Source organism: Lactuca saligna, chromosome 2, assembly GCF_052625555.1.
Source record: "Lactuca saligna cultivar CGN05327 chromosome 2, ASM5262555v1, whole genome shotgun sequence".
NCBI lineage: Eukaryota > Viridiplantae > Streptophyta > Magnoliopsida > Asterales > Asteraceae > Lactuca > Lactuca saligna.
In genome coordinates this window covers 189761375-189785592 of record NC_136418.1, presented here as the reverse complement: position 1 = coordinate 189785592, position 24218 = coordinate 189761375, and the positions used below count along the sequence as shown (strand labels likewise).

At 31.5% G+C, this 24218-nt stretch overlaps 2 protein-coding genes across 3 annotated transcripts; one reads left to right on the top strand and one right to left on the bottom strand.

The window, feature by feature from the left end:
- Positions 1-14196: 14196 nt before the first annotated feature.
- Positions 14197-16006, top strand: LOC145028591 (transcription factor MYB102-like). Of its 2 annotated transcripts, XM_078977285.1 has the most exons (5): positions 14226-14325; positions 14435-14506; positions 14626-14944; positions 15200-15329; positions 15411-16006. In XM_078977285.1, exons 3-5 carry the CDS (start codon positions 14782-14784, stop codon positions 15877-15879), a joined length of 762 nt encoding a protein of 253 aa, XP_078833411.1. In that variant the 5' UTR covers positions 14226-14325; positions 14435-14506; positions 14626-14781; the 3' UTR covers positions 15880-16006. The 2 variants fall into 2 exon arrangements, with proteins under 2 accessions (XP_078833410.1, XP_078833411.1); XM_078977284.1 differs by lacking the exon at positions 14435-14506 and having other exon boundaries at positions 14197-14325.
- On the bottom strand, positions 15957-17079 carry LOC145028593 (remorin-like). The gene is made up of 5 exons (XM_078977286.1): positions 16926-17079; positions 16791-16841; positions 16594-16681; positions 16414-16495; positions 15957-16328 (listed from the first exon to the last, which is right to left on the bottom strand). Exons 1-5 carry the CDS (start codon positions 17077-17079, stop codon positions 16134-16136), a joined length of 570 nt encoding a protein of 189 aa, XP_078833412.1. The 3' UTR covers positions 15957-16133.
- Between the last annotated feature and the right edge of the window lie 7139 nt (positions 17080-24218).

Below are 24218 nucleotides of genomic sequence, written 5' to 3'. Positions count from 1 at the left end.
AGAGGGCGATGTTTTGCCCTGAGTTTGCTTCCGAGCAGGCTCAGATGTCCCGATATCTGAGTATGCTGAAAAGGGATATTAGGCAGTTTGTGTCTACGCATAGGTGCGAGAATTGTTGGAGTTGCAGGAAGCCGCTAGGCGGCGGGAGTTGGAGATCGAGTTACAGTTGAGAGAGCAGAGGCAGGACCCAACAATCAAACCAATATGTTTATCCTAGACACCTCCCCTGCAAGTAGACGAATCAGTACATAACTGGAATCGGTGACTAATATGACTCTTATAGGGTCCATAACAACGACTAAGTGTATAATCAATTATAGATAGAAGTAATTGTAACCAGAGGCGAAGCCACTTACAAGCAAGGTGGGTCCTAAGACCCACCTAATTTTTTAATTTATATAACATTTGAATAGAAAAAAGAATATAAATTATCTTAAAAATAATTAGGACCTACCTGACAAAATAAGAAAACAAATAAATAAAAAATAATGGAAAACCGATACTTACATTTCAAAGCAAATGGTTAATACTTTAAAAACCTATCAAACATTGAAGATAAAAAAGAGAGTTGAAGTTGTTTGATGTTATAAAAATAAATTATGAAGGGTTATTAGGAAATTAAAAAAAGCAAACAACTATTCTCATATTGTTGGTCGTACAAAATGGTTGTTACAAATGAACTTTTTAAAAAGAAAAGAGACTCGATCGTGCAAAGCAGTTATTATTTTTTTGTTGCAAAAATCAGGTTTTGGTGTTAAGTAAACTGATTTTACCAGTTTTTAACTATTCTATTGGTCCGGTTGAACTCGAGCTTTACAAACCAGTTGTTTTTTTGTTGGTTTGACTCGACCCAATCTGTCATACATAGAGTTGACTATTTGGTTTTTTCGCATTCACTTAAGTAGGAACCACGTGCTATTTTGTTCTAGATTCGCCACTGACTCTAACTTACTTGATCTAACGAAGTCTGAATATTCGCTAGCAGAACTTCGGCACGTTCTTTCTTTTATCATTTCAAAACTTCCAAAGCTTCACTAACCAAACTATAGAACGAGAACTCGTGTCATGAGGGACCAAAATGTTTGAAAGTGTGTGTGTGAGAGAGAGGGATTTTTTTGCAAGAGAATAGGACAACCAAATGAGGGAGGGGTGACCCTCCTTTTATAGGGGTAAAAATGCAAAAGCACGTTGTGCTTTTTTAAGAGACATGTTGCGCTCCCTGGTCCTTTTGTCGCTGGTCTTTTTGATCTTTCTTTCGTGCACCCAACTTTCGTGTTGAACACTTTGGCTTATAAGAAACACATTTTCACTTTTATTTTTTTATAAACAAAGACTTATATTTATTAACGGTTACAGGCGAAAACGATTGTTACATATGATTATGTCATAACAAAACAAGTTAATATGACTAATAAAACATTAATACTTCCACCAATAGTTTTTATGAAAACACAAATTCTCCAAAATGTTAAAAATTTATCAGCTTCAACAACTTATTAGTTGCATAGGTAGGTATTAATTGATAGACACTATCTAGTCGGTTAAATACCATTTAAAGATTAATAATAAATTAATCGGACTAGTCACTATTTTTTACTAACAATAAAATACAAAAACAAAAAATCATATTATATTATTATATCCGAGAAACCTTGCATTTCTTGACTATGACAAATATGTTGAAAAATTTCGATTCCAATGTTTCTTTTTCCAACTAGGAAAACATATAGAATATGAACTTCTGTCTAATAATAAGAATCTGAACTTACGTAATCTTTAATTTAATTGATTATCAAACCATCCTACTTCAATCCTAGGTTTATAACAAATATTTCAAATACGATTACAAACTAATAATATTAAAAAAAAAATGATATGGATTTGTCCAACAAATCGATTCTAATGTTTATCAAAACACTTGATACCCAATGATATTAGGTGTAGTGGAAATGCGTCATTAATCAAGAGATTGAGGGTTTAAGGGAGTGTTTGGTTAAACTTATTTAAATTATTAGTCTCTTATTGATTCCACACCGTTATAAACTAAAAAAATGTTTGGATAAAATAACTTATTGCAGTAACAAACTGTTAATAAATCATTGTTTTTTCATAAGTTACTATCATCTAAATCATATAATGTATTACCTTATAAGTCTAATAAGCAATAAGTTTTTTTTACTACACACTTTTTAACTATTACCTTTTAACTATTGTTGAGGTTAAAGAGTAGAAGTAATAACTAATAAGCACATGTTAGCTGTTATAAAAAAAATGTAATTATAATGTTTGAAGCATTTGATCACTTTGGCATTATAATATTTATTTAACTAGTTTTTCAAATATAACAATAAATGTTAAATATAAAATAACATACATTAACTTACTTTATTGGCATTCATAACAAAATTATTTAAATTAATTTTATTAAAAATATGTGAGTGGTTAAATTACAACATATTGTACTTTTGTTGAAAATGAAGAATGACCAAAATGACAAAAGCTACCTGAATGGTTTTGTTGACAATGTTTTTACGCATTAATAATTCCCTTTTTTAAACTTTCCCCGTGATCCACGTTTAACCGAGCCTAGACTAGATTCCTAGAGGCGCAAAAGTCCGAAATAGCCCTTCTAGAACTCAATACGTTACGTTTAGTGAATAACTCATTTAAATATATTCTTTTTGTTGGATTATAATTAATCATTTACATGGGGCTTAGAGGGCGGGCAAAGTGGGCAGCTGTACAGGGTCTAATTTTTTTGATTATATATTTTTATTTAAAAATACAAAATTATAATAAAGATAAGGACCCTTTTTTTCTTGTTCGTCCTAGGTCTTTAAGAATATTTCATTTTTCAGGACCGGTCCTGATCATTTATAACTAATTCTTTTGGAAAACAATATAATTTTATTATTGAATACTCATGTTTGATGAAAAAAAAACTTAAGTAATGACAATAAAGATAATTTATATTTTTTTTAAATGTGACCAAATTAAATTGAGCGTTGTTCTATAATATATAAGGTTTTAAAAAATTCGTCATAGTTCCGTCATGACTCCAAGCTTGTATGTGTCGTCAAGTTTTTATCAAAATGCACCTTGACTCATATATATGTATGAAAATGAATAATAGTTGAAAATACATATAAAATATGAATTATATACAAAATTGTCGCCTTAAGTCACACCTTATAAACGACGTGATCCGCCAAGGCTCACAAAAGTTTGAGGCTTAATATTGTCGCCAAGCCACGTCTTACGTTATTTAAAACCTTGATAATACATGACTTAAATATCAATATGGTTAAAAAATACATACTAAAAAATATATAAAAATTGATATATAATTATAATATTTTATTGAGAAAATCATAAAAAAGAAACCTAAAAATGATATATAAATTATTATTATTGTGTTTTTTAATAAATAAAAATGAGTTTTTTTAGTGGAAAAAAATGTAGATGATATCTTTATTTTGAGTTTTTTTGATAAATAAATATGTATTTTCTTAAAAATTATTTAGTATGTATAAAAATAAAACTTGTTAAAAAAATCCTTAATCTTCAATCATGTTAACGAAAAAGTCAGATCTGATTATTTATTTTCAGAAAAGTTCTTAAATATTTAATAAAACCATAAAAACTGACATTAGTCAGGAATAAGGGTTATTTCGCAAGTGTTTAATGTATTTTTTGTGCTTAATTTCCAAAAAAAATCAGGGACGACTTTTGTGTTAATAGAGCCAAACTTTAGAGATTGTTTTGCAGATTACCCATAACCCATTTATATATATATTTCTTATTTTAGGGTGCTCTCAAATTGACACCCTTAGATACCTCATTGTCACTTTATCAAAAGTGAATTTATAAATAAATACTTACAACTAGCTTTTTAGGGGGAAAATACACTTTTAACCAATAAACATACTTCAAAAACTAAGTCAATGTTTGATATGCATCTGACCGAGTTACGCCAGAGATTTTTTGCTGATTCAGTTAACTGAAGGTGTTTGATAAGCAAAATTTGGGTGTATGACTCAGTCAGCAATATCTAATTGGAAAAGAAGTGGGTAAATGATTGACTAAGAAAAGAAGAAAAGCTTTCGAATCCAACCCTTAAAAATTCAGCACTAAGCAAAGGGAAATGGGTAATGGGAATCCAACCCATCACCTCACACTCAGAAGGCAACATCCTTACTATCATGCTAGAAGTTCTTTTGTGTTATATTTGCTCAAACATTTTATATAATGTTGTTGTTGTTGTTGTATTGCTTTGAAACGTATAAAACATCAGGGTAAAATTGTTATTTTGTTCGGTATATTTAATAATATGTATAATCAAACATCATGATTTTTTACGCAGTTACAATTTCATACTTAGACAGATCTTTTCCGATCAACACTTTTTTAGTCAGCAACTATCAAACGGGATCAAAATAGAATATCTATATAATAAAATATGATGCAAAATATAAAATTGTTATTAACGCAAAAGCCATTTTAATCTTTAGTATTGTATTGAACTATTCATGTTATTTAAAGTTGATTTTAATATATATATATATATATATATATATATATATATATATATATATATATATATATATATATATATATATATATATATATATAGGTTTAGGTTCATTTGAGACCATTCTAATTTTGTGAGACCGTGAGACCAAATCTAAAAATAATTTTAAAATGCAAAATAAATGAAAAAATCCAAAAAAAAAAAAATTTAATATTATTTTCGGAACTTGAATTAACTAACAAAAATATAAAAAAAATATAAAAAAATAAAAAAATTTCCGTTTTTTTTTTGAAAAATACGTGAAATATTCTAAATAGAATATTACACTGACATATTCTAAAAAATAATTTTAAAATACAAAATAAATGGAAAAATCTAAAAATTCTTTTTTTAAATATTACTTTCGGAACTTGAATTAACTAAAAAAATTAAAAAAAAATAAAAAAAAAAAATCTATTTTTTTTGAAAAATACGTGAAATATTCTAAATAGAATATTACACTGTACATATTCTAAAAATAATTTTAAAATGCAAAATAAATGGAAAAATCAAAAAATTCTTTTTTTAAATATTATTTTCGGACCATGAATTAACTAAAAAAAATTAAAAAATAAATAAAAAATAAATAAATAAAATAAAAAAAATGTGAGACCGTGAGACGCATTTTCTTATTTTTTTTATTTGTTTTTAGTTAATTCATGTTCCGAAAATAATATTTAAAAAAAGAATTTTTTGATTTTTCCATTTATTTCGCATTTTAAAATTATTTTTAGAATATGTACAGTGTAATATTCTATTTAGAATATATCACGTATTTTTCAAAAAAAATAGAATTTTTTTTATTTTTTTTTATATTTTTTTAGTTAATTCAAGTTCCGAAAATAATATTTAAAAAAAGAATTTTTAGATTTTTCCATTTATTTTGCATTTTAAATTATTTTTTAGAATATATCAGTGTAATATTCTATTTAGAATATTTCACGTATTTTTCAAAAAAAAAAAAACGGAATTTTTTTTATTTTTTTTAGTTAATTCAAGTTCTGAAAATAATATTTAAAAAAAGAATTTTTAGATTTTTCCATTTATTTTGCATTTTAAAATTATTTTTAGATTTGATCTTACGGTCTCACAACGTTAGAATGGTTTCAAATGAACCTCAACCTATATATATATATATATATATATATATATATATATATATATATATATATATATATATATATATATATGTGGGAAAGTGAATATACCTAACAACCTTATATAAGCTTAGGTACCTAACCACATAATACTACGTAATTTTTGTATCATATTTGCATTGTTATCACCCAATGTTCTTAAAATTCAACCTCATATTTGGACTTTCACCATTATCTTACTTCAAATGACGTTTTTTCTATCGGAGACCTCCTGGTGGACTTCATATACTACCCTTACAAATCAAATGGTGTAGGAGGAATATAATGGTGAATGTCTGAAAATCTTGGAAGTAAATCAAGTTAAAGGTTGAAGTTTAAGAACCTTAGACCATTGCATTGGAAATATAATGCAAAACAATATAGTATAATATGGTTAGGTACCTAAGCTTTTATATATATATATATATATATATCATAAAAGAGCGTCAAAAATTTCAAAATAATACATATACCAAATATTAAAAACATTACCCGTAACATACAATTTAACTGTTTTTTATTTATTAAAATATTAATATCAACTAATATTATTTTTCAAAAATATAAAAGACTAAAAACTAAAAATAAATTATCTTAGCTTATATAATATGTGAGAAAGATAAACATTGAGTCAAATGCGTATCTAATGATTTAGCACCGGGGATGCCTTAATGCCTTTTTCTCGAGTTATTATTATTATTTTTTAATTCAATAAATGAAGTGGAAGGAAGTTTGACTGAAAAAAATAGAGGGGAAAGAAAATATTTATTATTTCTTGTTTCTGAGTTTGAAAGAAAATGAAAAAAAAAATGAAAGGGAAATTTAAAGTTTTTATATTCCTGAGTTAGGTAAAATAAAACATAAAATTTTTCTTTCCCTCACTTTTTTCCCAAATCCGTCCAATTTAGGCGGGAAATATGGCTCCAAATTTTTTTCCATCCCCTCACTTTCTTTCCAATAATGAAACTCGGGAACACAATTTTCTTTCGATATTCCTTACTTTCTCTCCATATCCTCCCCTCACTTCTTTTCCATTAATGAAACTTAGAAATACAATTTTTCATTAACATTCTTCACTTTCCTTCTATTAATGAAGGAAAATATGGATTTTTGGAAGAAATTATTTTAACGTTAGGTTAAAATATTTTAAATATACAAATGTGTATAATGAACGCCCCTAATGAATTCTTTGACGAATAAAGATGCTCCCAATCAACAAAATTCTTAGATCCATTGCTGATTCTTTAAAGGTTGATAAAAATGTGATATCTGATCAAACAAATAAAATAAAAAAAGTTAAAAGGTTAAATATTGAAGATGTAAAATATTTAGAAGATGATAGAGATATTAAGAAAGAACAATAAAAATAATAAAAAAGAATAATTTGTTGAAATATTTGATCATGTATTTTCTGCTCTCACCCCGTTTGGTGCATTAAAATCGACGGCATCCATCGATGACGCTATAGTAACCGACCTATACCGAAATAATTAAAATTTTAACATAAGTTCCAAAATATCCACCTTATAATTTAATGATATTAACTATGTTTATATATACTAAAAAACTTCTGTATCAAAAATAAATCTTCATTTTAGTAACAAATATAATTAAATTATGATCCGTTTTAAACATGGAGAACATATAAATATATATATATATATATATATATATATATATATATATATAACTATAAAAAAAAGATAAAATAAAAAGAATAAGATAAAATTACAGAAAAAAAATTAATACCATAAAACAAAATAAAACATTAGTTGATGATTAAAACTATAAATTAAAAACAATAAAATATTCAATCATAAACTAATATAAAATAGTAAATATATTCGTTAGAAAAAATATCTTCATTAAATCATAAGGTGAGAGTGAATAAATCACGTTTATCTTGGATATTAATTAACCAAAATAACAGGATTTAATTGTCTGATTGGTTGGTATATGAAAAAAAAAATCATGATAGAAAAACTCTAACATTAAAAGATGTTATTACGATGAATGGTTTATTTTTCAAGTAAATCTATAATAATGGTCTCTGATTTAATATTTATACAAAAATGGTCCTTGTTCGAATAGATTTATATGAATGGTCCTTATTATAGTAAATCTACACTAAATTTATGTAAGGAAGTAAGTGGATATTTTCAGAAATTTTATAAATGTAGTATTTAGAGTAGGGCAAAACACGCAAAACTCAATAATGTTATTTATCGTATATTTTTGAAGTTTTTTTTTTTTTTTAGTAAATTACACGAATGTTCCTTGTGGTATAGGATAATTTGCACAGTTGGTCCATAATTTTTTTTTTTTAACTCGGGTCATCCCTAATTTTTGTTTTTGTTGCGCGTTTAGTCCCTCTTTCGCATGAAAATGTTATTTTACCATTTTCCACTTTGTTTCTTAATAAATTGATTATTCTTTATGATTTTAATTATTAAATAAATAAATAATGAAATATAACAATTGGTCCTGATGAAAAAGTTCCCGCTCCAAAATCAAAATTAAAGATAAAATTCAAAACATGAAAATCCATATTCCAAAAGAAAAATCAAAACATTCTGATCTAGAAACGATTTCAATATCTTGATTCCAAAATCAAAAAACAAAGACGGAAATCAATATCAAACATGATGAATCGACCATCGATCTATGAAACTCAAGTCAAAATCAAATGTGGGGTTTATCAAACAACCACGATTTCTGGAACTCGTCAATTTAATAATTGATTTTTGGTAATAATGGCACTGATTCATGAGGTTTCTAAAACGATTTTTGAACAAGGTATGAATAACCAGGGGAATGTAGCGATGGTGTTATGTTGGCTCCGATTCACGTCATCGATAACGGTGACCGGTCCGATTCATGACGTTTCTCTCCGGATAACATCAGTACCTGCAATATTCAAATTTCCAAGGGTAATTTTGAATTTATCAATGTTTTTCCATACACCACATAAATATCTGGATGACATCCTAGTTAGAAGATGCGCGCCACGGTTATGGATTTCGTTTATAATCCTCACCCATAGTGCGTTTCTCTCATGGAAGAATTTCCATCTCCATTTTGATAATAACACTAGATTCAATGCTTTAATGGACCCGAGGCCTAGTCTACCCACCACTTTTGGAGCAAGGATTTTTTCCCATGCCACCCACCGGATTTTTGAAACGTTATTTGGGCCTCGCCATATGAAATTCCTCCTTATTCTCTCCAAGGTCTCGATAACACCCAAGGGGCTCCAAAGATTGATAAGTAAAATGTGGGAAGGCTCCCAAAAACTGACTTTGCTAGTGTCACCCTCCCCCAAAACTCAAGGTCTTTGATTTCCAGCTGGAGAGTTTGTTGTTAATTTTTTCAATCACTGGCTTCCAGGAGTTTTTGCGGTTCATGTTTGCTCCCACAGGAACCCCGAGATACGTGAATGGTAATGAGCTTGACTCACATCCCAACAGTGATGGCCATCTTTTGACCTCATGAGGATCAACACCAATGCCATAGACCTTCGACTTGTTGAAATTAACACTCAAACCGAAGGATACTTGAAAACACTTAAGTATCCTTGCCAGGTTTTTATGTTTTGTTTTGACCATCTCCAATGAAAAGGGCATCGTCAGCATAGAAGAGATGAGAAATCTGAATATTGGAGTTAGGAATAGATATTCCTTGAAAAACTCCTTTTGAATACGCTTCCTTTAACGCAATATTTAATCCCTCCATAACCAATATAAAAAGAAACGGTGATAAGGGGCCTCCTTGCCTTACGCTTCTCTCTAGTTTGAATTCTGCCGTTGAACGTCCATTCACCAAAATCGATGCCCTAGCTGACTCTAAGCATCCCTTCATCTAAATTCTCCATTTTATTCCAAAATTCATTTGTTGCATCATAGAGTCTAGGAAGTTCCAATTCACCGAGTCAAAGGCCTTATTGAAAAAAGCTTTGTAAAGTAAAAAAAAATTTGTTAGTTTTCTTCCCCCACGAAAAAATCTCATTTACGATAAGAGGTCCTTCTAGGATGTTACTCCTTCCACAAAAGTTGTTTGTACTTCATCAATACATTCCCCTATTACCGAGCGAATTCTTGTTGCTAAGAGTTTTGCTATTATTTTATATAAGGATCAATTGACGCTAATTGGTCTATAATCACCCAAAGAAAGCGAGTCTTTAACCTTCACCACAAGTGTTATAAAAGAGGAATTGCATCCTTGTGAGAATATTCCCTACTTTTCGGCACTCCATGCCATGCCACTACTTCTCGCGCATAAAACTCGGCCAACTTTTCGGCCGAGATGCTCTCCTAGATCGGTATGAATTGGGTTCTCTTGGTCAACCGATCTACCATGACCCAAATCGCATCAACCCCACGTGCAGTCCTAGGAAGCTTAGTGATAAAATCCATAGTAATGTCCTCCATTTCCACACGGGGATGTCTAACGGTTGCATCTTGTCGTCAGGCCTTTGGTGCTCTGCCTTGACCTTCCTGTATGTAGGGCACCTCTCTACGTACTAGGCGACTTACCACTTCATGCAGGGCCACCAGTAATTGGGTCGAAGATCTCTGTACAACTTCTTCGCCCCGGGATGGATAGAGAATCTAGACTTGTAGACCTCATCCATCAGTATCTTCCATACTCCGCCCTAGTACGGTACCCAGACCCTCCCATGAAATGTCGACAACCCACGTTGTCATAATCAAAGGAGGCCACGTGGCTTATAATTCATTCACACTTCCGGCGCTCCTCCTTCAGGTCCTCGACCTGCATCTCTCGGATCTGCTCCAACAATGGAGTAATCACTGTCATCCTAATACAGATGTCTCGGATTGGGGCCGCTACTGCCTTGCGACTCAGGGCATCAGCCACTATGTTGGTCTTGCCCGAGTGGTAAAGGATCTCACAATCGTAGTCCTTAACCACATCTAACCACCGACGCTACCTCATGTTCAGATTTGGCTGATCCATGAGGTACCTTAAACTCTTTTGATCTGTGTAAATGGTACAACGGACCCCATAAAGGTAGTGTTGCCAAATATTGAGGGCGAATACCATAGCCCCAACTCTAAATCGTGTGTCGGATAGTTACCTCGTGAGGCTTCAACTGTCTCGAGGCATAAGCTATTATATGACCCCGCTGCATCAACACTGCTCCCATGCATGTGATCGAAGCATCACAGTAGACTAAGAAGTCATATATACCCTCTGGCAGAGTGAGAATTGGTGCCTCGCACAATCGCTGCCTGAGCGTCTCAAAAGTTGCCTGCTACTTTCGGTTCAACAGAACTGTATCTTAGGAGATTATTACTTATTATTTCTAGTACAATGAAACATACAAGAGTCAGTTCATACATGAGTCAGTTCAAACATACTATAATTAGAAACAAGGAAGAACATACTATACACTATACAAAGAGAACATACTATATACTATACAAAGAGAACATACAATACACTAGGACATAGAGAACATACTATATAAATACAAGAATACGATAACATTAATGTAAGCCACTACTTCGTGGCATGGCATCATACTGTTGTGTCACGTTTTGTAACCAGAGTCTCCTGGAGGGAGAGCGTGAATTTGTGTATAGATCTATACTGGATTGACGATCCTACACCTTATTCTTAGCTATAGTGGGACCTGCAGGTCGACGGGTGACGAATGCCATAACATTTCGATGTCTTCGAGCATCGTGTTTTCTACTAGTAGATAAAGCATGGTTACAATCATATCACATTACACCTTAATTAATAATTGGTTGAAGGTAGTTAGTACAACAATAGTTACTATATACAATACTGCAATACATTATTATTTTCCCATTGCATTCACTTTGTGATCTTCTCACATAAACGGTAAAGTAAAACTATATTTTGATAATGATAGTCATACTTGGGAAAAACATTCACTTTTACAAACAAACAACATTCAGAACATTCAGGCCTTGGTAGAAGGCTACATTTCTAGTAGAAAATATAGGATTTTCTAGGAGATACAAACATTTACTACAAACGCTTACAAACATTTTCAACTAACATTTACAAACACTTTCTTCAAACTTATACAACATTTGAAACTAAATACTTATGAACTCACCAGCTTAAATGTTGATCCTCTCTTTCAAAATAACTTGTATTCTCAGGTCACCAGTAGACAGGTACCGATGACAAGTTTTGAGAAGACAGAGCACTTCCAAGACTCGTCTTTATTTTGATTATTCATTTTTTAGTGTCTTATTATTGCGCACAACACACTTGTATTGAATTATACTATTAATGCAATGGATGATGTTGTTGCTTGTTTACTATTATGCATTGTTGTGATACTGTACATGACGTCCTCTGCCCTCGAATGTTTCCGCCAATTCGGTTTGGGGGTGTGACAGCATCGGACCGAGGTCCGGTATATATATATATATATATATATATATATATATATATATATATATATATTAACAACAATACATAACACATAAACATGTAAAGCTTCCTCGGGCTTGCCCCGACACCGGACCAAATTCCGGAACACATAACACATAACATATAAGCTAAATCTTCATCGGGCTTGCCCCGACATCAGGCCGAAGTCTGAAACATATAATAAGTACATGAAAGAATCACAAAGACATCAAGCATACAACATTCCTCGAGCTTTCCCCAGCATCAGACCGAAGTTCGAAACATATAAACTGCATCGGGCTATCCCCGGTCATTGGACCTAAGTCCGGTATACACTAACATACATGAACGGGCCGACATTGGTGCCTTCGACCCATTCCTACGGGAGGAAAACTCACCTCGTAAAGTTGTCTCTAAAATCTCGAGGTGAGGAAAATTTGATAACTGCTCCAACGTCTCCCCGGCTATCAAAATCACAATAATACTTAGTCAAGATCTAAAAATCCTTCTCAGGGTAAAATGACTATTTTACCCGTGGTCAAAGTCAACGCTCTTGTCAATGTCAACTCCCAGTCAACCCAACTTGCCGATTTATCTGCTAACTCGTCGAGTTCTATGCTATTAGACACGTTGATAACTGAGTCAACTCGTCGAGTCCCTTCGCAGACTCGCCGAGTTTTATCTAATACAGACTCGGGACAAAACGAGTCACTCGTCGAGTCCCTTCACAAAGCTTACTCGAAAATAGAAAAGGTTTGGGGACCATGACTCGACTCGCCGAGTCTCATGAACAACCCATCGAGTCCCTTGAATGCCAAAGCCATATAGTCGATTCTAATAACTTCCAATGCTTCCATCTCACAGATTTGGACTACTTAGGTTAGCATAACACGTAAGTTGCTAACCTTACGTGCATGCATGGTGTTATGAAGCTAAAACACCAAAACCAAACTAAAATGAAGACCTAATGCATGGAATGGGGACATGGTTGAATAAAGATGGCAACTTTGAGCTTCTAGAGCTCAAGAGTGCCCATATCTGAATTCCTTATGCTCCCAAAAGCTCACAACTCGGAAATGGCCCAAAAATGACAACATGCAACCCTAGAAGAAGATCTATGTGAAAAGAAGCCAAGGTATAACCTTTATACCTCCAAAGGGCCTGAAATGCAACACAAGCTTTGGATCTGCTGCTTCTTCTTGAATTACCAAAGGTCTCCTTCCTTCTCCTAGCTTCAAATCACACAAAATGGCAATAAACTAGCTCAATAACACACAAGGTTGATTAGGGTTTCGAGAGTGTGTTGTGGAGGTGATGGAGGCTAGGGTGGAGGCCTGATATGATGCTTAAATAGGGTGCAAACCCTAAAGATTAGGGTTTCCTCCTGACAGACCTACTTATCGAGTCAAAGCTTTCGACTTGTCGAGTAGAGCACTTAAATATCGCGTCCCAACTGGCATCTACTCGACGAGTTAGGGCTACCAACTCGTCGAGTAGCTCTTAAAAAATAAATACTTAAATAAATTATATGTGTACCAAGAACGAGACGTTACAATTCTTCCCCACTTGTCTGTGTCTGAAAACAACTCTAGGTAGTGCTCCATCATCTCCTCCTCGGGCTCCCAAGTCTTCGAGCCCTTACGATACTGCCACTGTACCTTCACTAGCTCGACCCTCTTGTTCCTCAGCTCCATCGTCTTGCGATCCAGAATCGCCACCCGTCTCTTAGTGTAATTCAGGCTGTCATCAACCTGAATATCCTCTAAGGGTACAACCGCCGTGTCATCCATTAAGTATTTCCGTAGCTGTAAAACATGGAAGGTGTTGTGGATCTGGCTGAGCTCGACGGGAAGATCTAGTCTGTACGCTACCTTGCCCATCCGGATGTGAGCAAAATATGGAAAAGATAAGGATGAAATGCAATTAAATACTAATTGTGTGTGTGTGTGTGTATATATATATATATATATATATATATATATATATATATATATATATATATATATATATATATATATATATAAAGAGTTGATAACTACTTATTGCAATTTATAATCGCAATAACTAAATAGACGGAGGACTCGTCTTAGAAAATCCAGAAATTTTGTCATCTTCTTTGTTGGGGCAGAGAAGTGTAAAGTGTAAACACTAAACAAGAACCCTTGTCGTTCTCGAAACCTATCTAGTCGGTGCTCGTGATTTTTTCCGGTGAGTACGCATCATCAGAGCTCACTTTTTCTTCCTTCTGTCATCTGCATACGTTTATATGTATCTAATTCAAGCATTTTTGGCTGCATTCTACTGTGTATATGTTTAGGTTTTTATGGAAATATGTTTTGACTTTCGTATGAAGACGCCATAGCCAACACGTTTTAATGATGCAATTATTGTAGCTCCCATAGTTCCAACTTTTTCAATTGTTTATAATTCTCTTTCGTTCTTATGCGATAAAGCTACACTCAGCATTTATCGAGCTTTTTTGACATTCTGATGAATTTTTCTCTGCAGAGACAGAATAGTACAATTTCATAACCGGTGATGCAAGTTCAGAAGTGGAGATGGCTGTGGTTTGCGTGAATGGCTTCCATTACTGACCTACTGTTGCTCTCTCTCACTCTATCGTTGAAACACATCTTAGATTTAATTCTGTGAGGAAGTTATCTAATGAGAAAGAGGGGAAGAAAAGAGAAGAAAATGGGAAGAGCACCATGCTGTAACAAAGGTGAAGTGAAGAAAGGTGCCTGGACTCCTGAAGAAGATAAGATACTCATTGATTACATCACTAAGAACGGCCATGGCACCTGGCGTTCTTTTCCTAAACTTGCAGGTTTCATTCTCCTCTCTCTGCTTTCAGTTTCATTTTTATTTTCGTAACGGACAATCTACTATATTATTCTTCCATCCAACGTATATAGCGTGTGTGTTCATCGATCCCCAATTAAGCGTTAATCTATTTGACATCTTCAATCTACTGATTCAAATATACAGTCTGTTCATCCATCCCCAATTTTAATGTTGACGGTGTTTAATTTCTACTGTTCTACGCATGCTTTAATTTATTTTCTCCGTTAATGTGTTGAAGGACTTCAAAGGTGTGGAAAAAGTTGTCGTCTCCGATGGACAAACTACCTTCGTCCTGATATCAAACGTGGCGCCTTCAGTTTTGAAGAAGAACAAACAATCTTCCGTCTCCACAGCTTACACGGCAACAAGTAATGAATCACTTCACCTTCATCTACTAAACAACAATCAATCTGCATGTCTATAAACATCAAATAAATACTATTATTCAGGTGGGCAGCCATTGCTGCACAGTTACCAGGAAGAACCGACAACGAGATCAAAAATTTCTGGAATTCTCATTTACGAAAACGGATTCCCAGCCTTCAAACCGACCTACCTTCAAATTCAACAGATACGAAGAGCAACAGAGTGGAGAATGTCGCAAAACCAGAAGATGAAGCCAAGCCAGCAATGAATCCCATGAGTCACAGCGATAACTTCCACCATGAATGGGGTTCTGGAGCTTTTCAGAAGGGTTTTAACAAGGTGACGACGTATGGTATCCCAAACCCTATAAAGATTGAACCAGTCTCTTTTGCGACAGTTCAAGCAAGTGAATCTTGCGATCAGAGTGTGAAGGAAGAGATGACAAATGGTTCAGAGTCTCAAAACTCTAACGAAGCACAGAATGAATTGGATATAACATTGGATCTACTGCTAGATTTTCCTAACGATGGAGAGTATTTGCAATATGTATAAGCCAGCCTATGATGTATAATAAGGTCAGTGGTATAATAATGAATTATTAGTGTTTAGGAACTGAGAACAGACATCAATGAATAAAAACTGTCACTTTGCTATATATAATGTACACAAATTACACTAATATGTTATATATGCACACCAAATAATGAATCATTAAACAAATCATACACAATAAGAGAATATTGTAAAAGTAAACACACATCAACAAATAAATAAAATCAAGTTCCTGAAAAAAGCACACTTTGTGATTAAAACCATCCAAGCAGTTTCTTTGGGGTTTCGCCAGTAGCTCGACACTTGGCTGCAACCTCTTCGGCTTTAATAAGATCTTCTCCGCATTTGGCTTCTGCAATGGCTTTCTTTTCTTCTGCTTTTTTATGGAGAAGAACTATTTTGTTCTTCATCTTCTCTATATACTTTGCCTTCTTCTTCTCCAAATCCTCCTGTTTTTTCAAAGCCCTAATTAGATCTGTTTTCATAACTTCTTTTCTGGGTTCGATTTATATTGGTAAATTCAAATTTTGTTACCTCCATCTTCTTCAATTCTGCCTCTAGGTCGGCTTTCTTGCTGTTTTCCCATGCAATGATGGAAGATAGCTTCTGTTGAGCTCTATGTAATCATTTAATTATATCAGTTTCATATAGTAAAGTAGTAATCAACGAATTTGAACACCCAAAATTTCATAAAAACTGAAACTTTGTTCTTACTTGTTTTCAGCTTTAGACTTCTCGCTTTCTTCCCATGCTGTAATAAGAGCTAACTTCTTCTCTGTTGCAACTTTAGCAAGAACATCATCTGAACAAGTAACCAAAAAAAAAAACTTATTTTTCTTTAATCATCAAAAAGATTTTACAGTTAAATTCTAGTTTAGAATTTTGATCATAATTTCGGTTTCTTAGATTACCTCTGTTGATAGAACCCTCTTTAGGTTTCTCCTCACACACTTCCGTTGGTTCTGTCATTTTATCAAACAGTTAGTCTGCATAACACCAATTCTTCAAACAGAAACCATACAAAACATGGAGATTAGAGATATTACTTTCGATTATGGCGAGAGCTTTAGTATCATCGGTAGGTTTTTCTTCATGAACATGGGGTTCGACTGGGACGATAGCTTTCTCGACGGCGGCGACTGGTGGCTCCGGTGGGCATTCGGATTCTACCTCAACCTTCATGGTGTCTTCGAGTGTCATATCTTTATTTTGTTGTTGTTTGAATAATGAATATAGGATTCTGAAAGAGAAATGGAAAGATTCAAGTGTGGTTAGGAAAGGACAAGGAGGATGATAGTTATAGATTACTCGATTACAGTATTATATTACGAGTTGAGCTGAGCTGGCACGCCCACCATTACCAGACTGTTTCATTTCTTTTCTTTTCTTGAAGTTTTACTTTTTCAAATTAAAGATTAAAGATATTTCATAAAGAACATCAAGAGCCGTTGGTGTATCATGTATGAGTGCACCACCTTACTTTTGCATGCTTTTTTTCTTTCTCTCGACACTTTTTTTTGTTATTAGTTTATGGTTATTATTATGTTTTACATCTCTCATGATTCTTTTGTATACAACAAACAGGTTAATCTAAAAACCAGTCGCATGTTTTAAATATTATTTATGTGGTAAAAGTAAACTAGCTAATATTTTGAATTTGGGATCACAAAGTTGTAGCTTTCACTGTAATTTCATGGTTTGATTGAAGCATGTCTTAACAGAAAAGAAAAAAAATAGTAAATGCAATTTTATCGTTGATTAGATATATTAATATAATGCTGTAATAGAAAATTAAGAGCGGCATGTATAAACTTTTTGGTATTTAGCCATATGTCAACAAATGACGTGACATAATATGTCTGATTTTAATATCAATGATAAATTGAAAAAAGGGTTAAAATAGATCTCGGTGAGGTTTTAGATGAGCTGTTTTTATATGTTAACATAAATTCTTATTTGCAAATAATTATAATAATAAAGAAATAAATAAATAAATAATATTGTTATTTCCGAAACCTTTTGACCTAAAATCAAACACAAAGAACAAAGAAAAAATCTAAAAGAATTTATAAATCGTACCAACTATTAGTAAGATGTCAAAAGAAGCAGATGATTGGTCACTTTATTGCTGGGAAAATGAAATTATTTTGGAAATCATCCGTAAGAATTAGCGTATGGTTATTAACTTAATTTTTTTTTTCATGAACTGTAAATCACTATTGTTTAAAAATCTAAAAATAATGCTCTACGTCACTTGAAAATATAAACAAGTTATTGAATAAAGTAAACGTTATATTTTTTTATTCTTGATTTATTAAAATAAGGATTGTGTATTTGTATGATTATTTATCAAACTGGAATTGCTATTGCTGTAAAGCAGCGTAGAGTATGCAATACCAGAGGATCATGGCTCCAGCCCAAAGTTTGGTTGGTGAGTTGTCTGCTCTTTGCCTCTTTGTTCACTCAACCACTTAATTATTGAATAAACTCCACTTGTAATCATTTTTCACGATAATTAAATTAAAATAAACTTTATTTTCCTTCATGTTTATTAGAGTAGAATCAAGACTTCTTGTTTACAACAACGAAAATACAAAATTATTAGATTGGAAAGAATGAAAATTACTAAAATGGATTGCTAATTTACGTAAATGACTAGAACACATTATTAAAATAGACCAACTAACTATAACATGTTAATATTATTGGGATAATCACAAAATTAACTCAGAGATATATTAGACCTAACTTTTGAATCACCTGCTCCATAATGGTCATTTGGGATTTCAAAAAAGATATAATGTGTATTTTTATCATATGATATATAATATGTAATTTTTTATTAAATTTGCTTCAAATATTTTTCAAAAAATCTATCTTTCCATAAATCTGAACTATTTAATATCACTTATTTATTAACTAAATGATACATTTTATGCCTGTATTTTGTAATTAGATTTATTTTGCTATGTTTATTTAACTTTTGTTAAATTTAAATTAGAAAACAAAGTAATTTTTGAAAAAAAAAATTCAGACTTATTTATCGAATTTTGGACATGTTTTTTGAATTTCAAAAGAAGTTTTTCTCAATGTTTAGTCTAGACTCTGTACATCGATATTTGAATATAAATTCAAACTTTTTTAAGAAAATTTTTGAATGATATAAAATTAATCTGAAATAAATTTAGGCCCCGTTTGATATGCGTCCGACCGAATCAAATCAGACGTTTTTGGCTGACTCGGTCAATAAAATGTGTTTGATAGTCCAACTTTAGCCATCTGACTCAGTAAAAAATGTCTGACTAAGAAAGAAAGCAAGACTATACAATAATACCTTTGACCTTAGATAAACAAGTAAAATGGGAGGTAACAAGAATTGAACTCAGGTCTCTCTTATAAATATAATGATGTTTACCAACAAGTTAAAGAGTTTTTTGTGTTTTAATCTTTAAAATACTATATTTAATGTATATTATGCTGGAAGTTTTGTATACATTATTATTATTATTATTATTATTATTATTATTATTATTATTATTATTATTATTATTGTTGTTATTATTATTATTACTATTATTATTATTATTATTATTATTATTATTATTATTATTATAAATAGCATCAGGGTAAAATGATCATTTTGCATCAGTCAACATATTCAGTCAGATATATAATCAAACAATATAGTTTCTTACTCAATCAGAACTTATTACTCAGACAGACATTTCTTAATCAACACTTTCTCAATCAGTAACTATCAAACGACCCCTTCATCTGGTCTAAGATGTTTTGGTTTGAGCTGCACTCAAAACTCGGTTATGATGAAATAACTGCTCATTTCTCGACAATAGTATATTATGTGTAGAAAGTAATAACATAAAATTAAAAATTATATAAACTTCAACATATAAATACTTCCAAAATATAAATCATAGAAAATAACGAGTGGCTAAAACAAAGATCGCTAATAATTGTCACCAACTCAGCAACGGCTATTCCAAGAAAAAACAGAGATGCAGATTCTATTGCAAGCGATTAAATTTTAAAAGGTTCCCTTAGACTATTTAGTGTTTCGCATATCTAACCCTTACATATGCAAGTGTTGAATTGGTCATATTCAAAGGTTGAAATGATAAAATTCAGCCTATGACAGATATACTTAAAGATAAACATGAAATGAAATCATTCTCTTCAATATGACAATATTTTACAATTCTCTTCTTTTATACATAAAAAAGGTTTTTATAAGAACTTTATATCTTTCATTCTATAACCAAAAGATACAACATCGTAGCCGGATGTGGTTGTTTCATCAATTACACTGGTTAAATGATTAGTGTTTTATATATTTTTCAATTTACACAATCATTATATTTGTCCAACCAATTAAACATATTACAGGTAAAGTATTGCATACTTTGCTCGTAACATAAAACATATTACAAGTAAACTGTTATATTTTTCAATTTATACAGCGAATTGTGCAACCAACGAATTAAACATATTACAGGTAAATTGTTGCATACTTTGCTCTTAACATAAAATGACACATCTCTCTAATACCCACTTTGTTACGTAATTTTGAAAAATAAGAGACATCATTACAGCTTATAATTCAATACGACTTTTTGTCTAGTAAATAAGCCTCTAAAATATTTAAATGGAATAGAGTCATATAACTAATAAATCAAAACCATTATTACTAATAGTGTTGATAACGATTAAGAGCACCCACATAGGTGCTCTTTTTACTTCTTGCAAATGCCATTTAGACATAAACTAAGAGCCAGCTCATATTGTTCTTTCAACTGTTGCAAGGCCAAAGCTTATAAATGATACCGTCTTATCATATTATTACTTATTTATTTATTTATTTATATATATATATATATATATATATATATATATATATATATATATATATATATATATATATATATATATATATATATAATATAATATAAAAATGCCCCTTCCTTAAGAATGTAAGGAAAGTGGAGTTAGGAGGATTTTTGATTGATTTATGAGGATATATTTTTTTTTTTTGGATTTATGAGGAATTTTGGAAAACCTAGGAAAACTTTGAATTTCCATACCACCCACTAACTCTATAAATAATAAACAATAATGAGAGTTATAGAGATATATAGGTTTTGGATTACTAACATTTTTAATGTTGGCTGTAGGTTTAGGATTCAAGTTCTTTTTCTAAAGCTTGTGCTGAAGATTACTTATAATCTCAATACCATTTAATTGGACAATGTACCACCTTTATTTAAGTAAATCACAGTTATTTACTGCTAGGTATCGGTAACATCTACCAGAGCGTTTTTGGGCAATATGACGACACAAACACCCCTTCCCCTCATTGTTTTTAGGCCTGTCTGTTGCTTCTCGGTATCACCAAAACATCCTAAAAACCATATTTCCTTCCTTTTTCTCCTAAAAACACCGGTATACGTTGCCCACACTTAACAACCTTAAATTATTAAGAAAGCGGATGTAGGAGATTGCTTCTGAATTTAACATGGATTTTTCTATGATTTTTTTTTTTAGATTAATATGATAAGAGCATGATATAAATTGTTTATTTTATTTATTTGTTTTCTCCGGCCATTAGTTTTGGGTTTGTCAAGACATATGCACCTCTACCACTTCCAATGGTGAGTCATGGTTGTAGCTTTGCCACCACATTATCGTAGCCTTCCAGGTGTCATCATCTCCTATTTTTTTAAGAAGCCCTTTATGTTCAATAAAACGATACCTTTGAAGTCATTATCCTCTTCCTATTTTTCTCTTTAAAAAGCTACGTCGTCATTTTCTTCATTGCCTGGAAAATCAAACAAGCCTGAACTTTTAGTAAAATTGGTTAAAACTACCACATGGAGTACCATTATTTATTTGAAGTCATTTTCTTAATTGTATATGTATCTACTGCTGTGTGTTTTTATATCAAAATGGGTTAAAACTGCCACATGGAGTACACGGAGACGTTGGTGTGCCACACTAGCTTTTTGGTATCGACATGGAATGGAAGTGACATAAAATTTGGGGTCAATCTTGCAAAGAGAAAAGCATGAGGATTACATTTACACACATTACAATAGATGAGGGTTTTTCTGGCAAAAATATGAACTAAGATTCATTGGTCGCGTGGAGTCGTGGACAGACGGTATTTTGAAAGTATTGACTCCACTTTTCCATACAGTTGGGCACATTCTCTTACCTGTAGTTTGTCCATGTCAGCACTAGAATTTGTGTAGATTTGTAATCTGTTGTGATAACTATGAATAAAGTAAAAAAACCCACCCAAAATTGAATATAACTTAAAAATAGTAGAGAAAAAAAAAAAAAAAAAAACGAATGAGACATGCGATATTAAATTTTGATTCGTTAAATTTTGTTTAAACTATAATACATTATAAATTTGTTATTTTTATTTAAAATAATCTTTAAGACTGATAATAATAGATTGAGTGATCATTTTAAATAAAAATAATAAATTTAGTGATCTTTTATAACTTAAACAAAATTTAGTGATTAAAATAACACAAATTCAATAATATAATCACAGTGATACATACATAAGATTTAAAGTTTTTTTCTTTATAAATACATAATTTAAAAAATATAAAAATATGATATTTTATTTTATCTATTTTAGTTTTCATTTAAATATGATTCACAAATATTGTAACAGAAATAATTTTTTTTTGCTGATATAGAACAAATTAATTCATTGAACCTAAGAAATTATATGTGAATTGATATGTGGAAAGTGCATTGTATTCTGAACATTCAATTGCCATTGTAATCTAATTATTGACATATAAAACTTCCAAAAATAGGATTTCATTTATGAGTTATCATCATTCATGCCATAGAAACATACACAAAATAATTACTTTTTATATTTTCTTATTTTTTATTACGCTTTAATCATACATCTCGGATATTAAATTGTAAATATCTTATTTAATCACATATACCAGTTTTAAATACACATGTTAAAAGAATATGATCATTAACGATCTACGTGATCTGCTATGTATGGAAAAGTGTAAAACACCACAAACAAAGAATAATAAAATGATTAAGGTAGAAATTAGCATTAAACTATTGAATTTATGTTTATTCGGTCACCAAATTTTATTTAAGTCGTCAAATGTCACTAAAGTTGTTTTTTATTCAAACTAGTCATTTTAATTGGTGATAGGAGGTTTAATGGCTATTTTGAATAAAAAATAACAAGTTCAATGACCTTAATACAAAGTTTAATACAAAGTTTAGTGACTAAATCAATACAAAGTCAATAGTTTAGTGCCTAATTCTTACATTCACCATATTATATTGATGTTTATAGTTGACAAAATGGATAAGTAAAAGACGATTGGTAGCAAATCTAATCTAACCACATATCAAAGTGTGTAATTCCCAAATTCAGGAATAAGCTATGGTGGATTTTGATATTTTCTTGTACACGTATTTTAATTTATAGTCCGTTATATACAATAATAAAACTTGTACATAGTGGATTAGTGATTTAAGGAATTGGTTGATGGTGTGTGGGTTTCTTATCTAGATACACGGAAATTCCATGGAGGGTCACGTTCCCGTTTCGGAAACGTGTTAGAAACGGATACACAATGGATACGTCGAAGAAACGTTTCGTTGAAGCATCGAGAATGCAGGAAACGTTTCGTTCAAGTTTCGTGAACGTTTATATTTTCTTTTAGGTTTTCCATGGGCTTTTTTAAAGATTAGATGACACTGAGAAAAAAAACTTTGTGAAAGCATATATTTTAAATGATGAATGGTGGGACAAAGTAGCATATATTCTTAGCTTCACTGGACCTATATATGAGATGATTAGAGTTTGTGATACCGACAAGCCATGTTTACATTTGGTGTATGAGATGTGGGATTCGATGATTGAGAAAGTGAAGATTGAGATCTACAAGAAAGAAAATCGTTTGGCATCTCAAATAAGTTGCTTTTATGATGTTGTGCATCGTATTTTGGTGGCTCGATGGGCAAAGAATAACACTCCCTTACATTGTCTAGCTCACTCTTAAATTAAAGGTATATGATTTCAAATCATACACTTGATTTCTATTGTATACTTATGTTTTAACTTTTGAATGATGTAGATATTATAGTGATACATGGTTACTTGAGGGTTTCTACAAGAAGTGATCCACAAAGGGATGGAGAAATTTCACAAGAAATGATGAAATGCTTTCGAAGGTTGTTTCCTAATGATGATAAGTATAGCAGAGTCATTGATGAGTATGCAATGTTTTCAATGAAGAGTGGTCATTTTGAAGATTTAACAATCA

Excerpts from the sequence above, each read along its gene's own strand:
- LOC145028591 (XM_078977284.1), top strand. The coding sequence starts at position 14,782 with ATGAGAAAGAGGGGAAGAAAAGAGAAGAAAATGGGAAGAGCACCATGC. Across the intron at positions 14,945-15,199 it reads TTCTTTTCCTAAACTTGCAG|GACTTCAAAGGTGTGGAAAA; the intron begins GTTTCATTCTCC and ends AATGTGTTGAAG. Across the intron at positions 15,330-15,410 it reads CACAGCTTACACGGCAACAA|GTGGGCAGCCATTGCTGCAC; the intron begins GTAATGAATCAC and ends ACTATTATTCAG.
- LOC145028593 (XM_078977286.1), bottom strand. The coding sequence starts at position 17,079 with ATGACACTCGAAGACACCATGAAGGTTGAGGTAGAATCCGAATGCCCA. Across the intron at positions 16,682-16,790 it reads AGAGGGTTCTATCAACAGAG|ATGATGTTCTTGCTAAAGTT; the intron begins GTAATCTAAGAA and ends TTACTTGTTCAG. Across the intron at positions 16,329-16,413 it reads CAGAATTGAAGAAGATGGAG|GAGGATTTGGAGAAGAAGAA; the intron begins GTAACAAAATTT and ends TTGAAAAAACAG.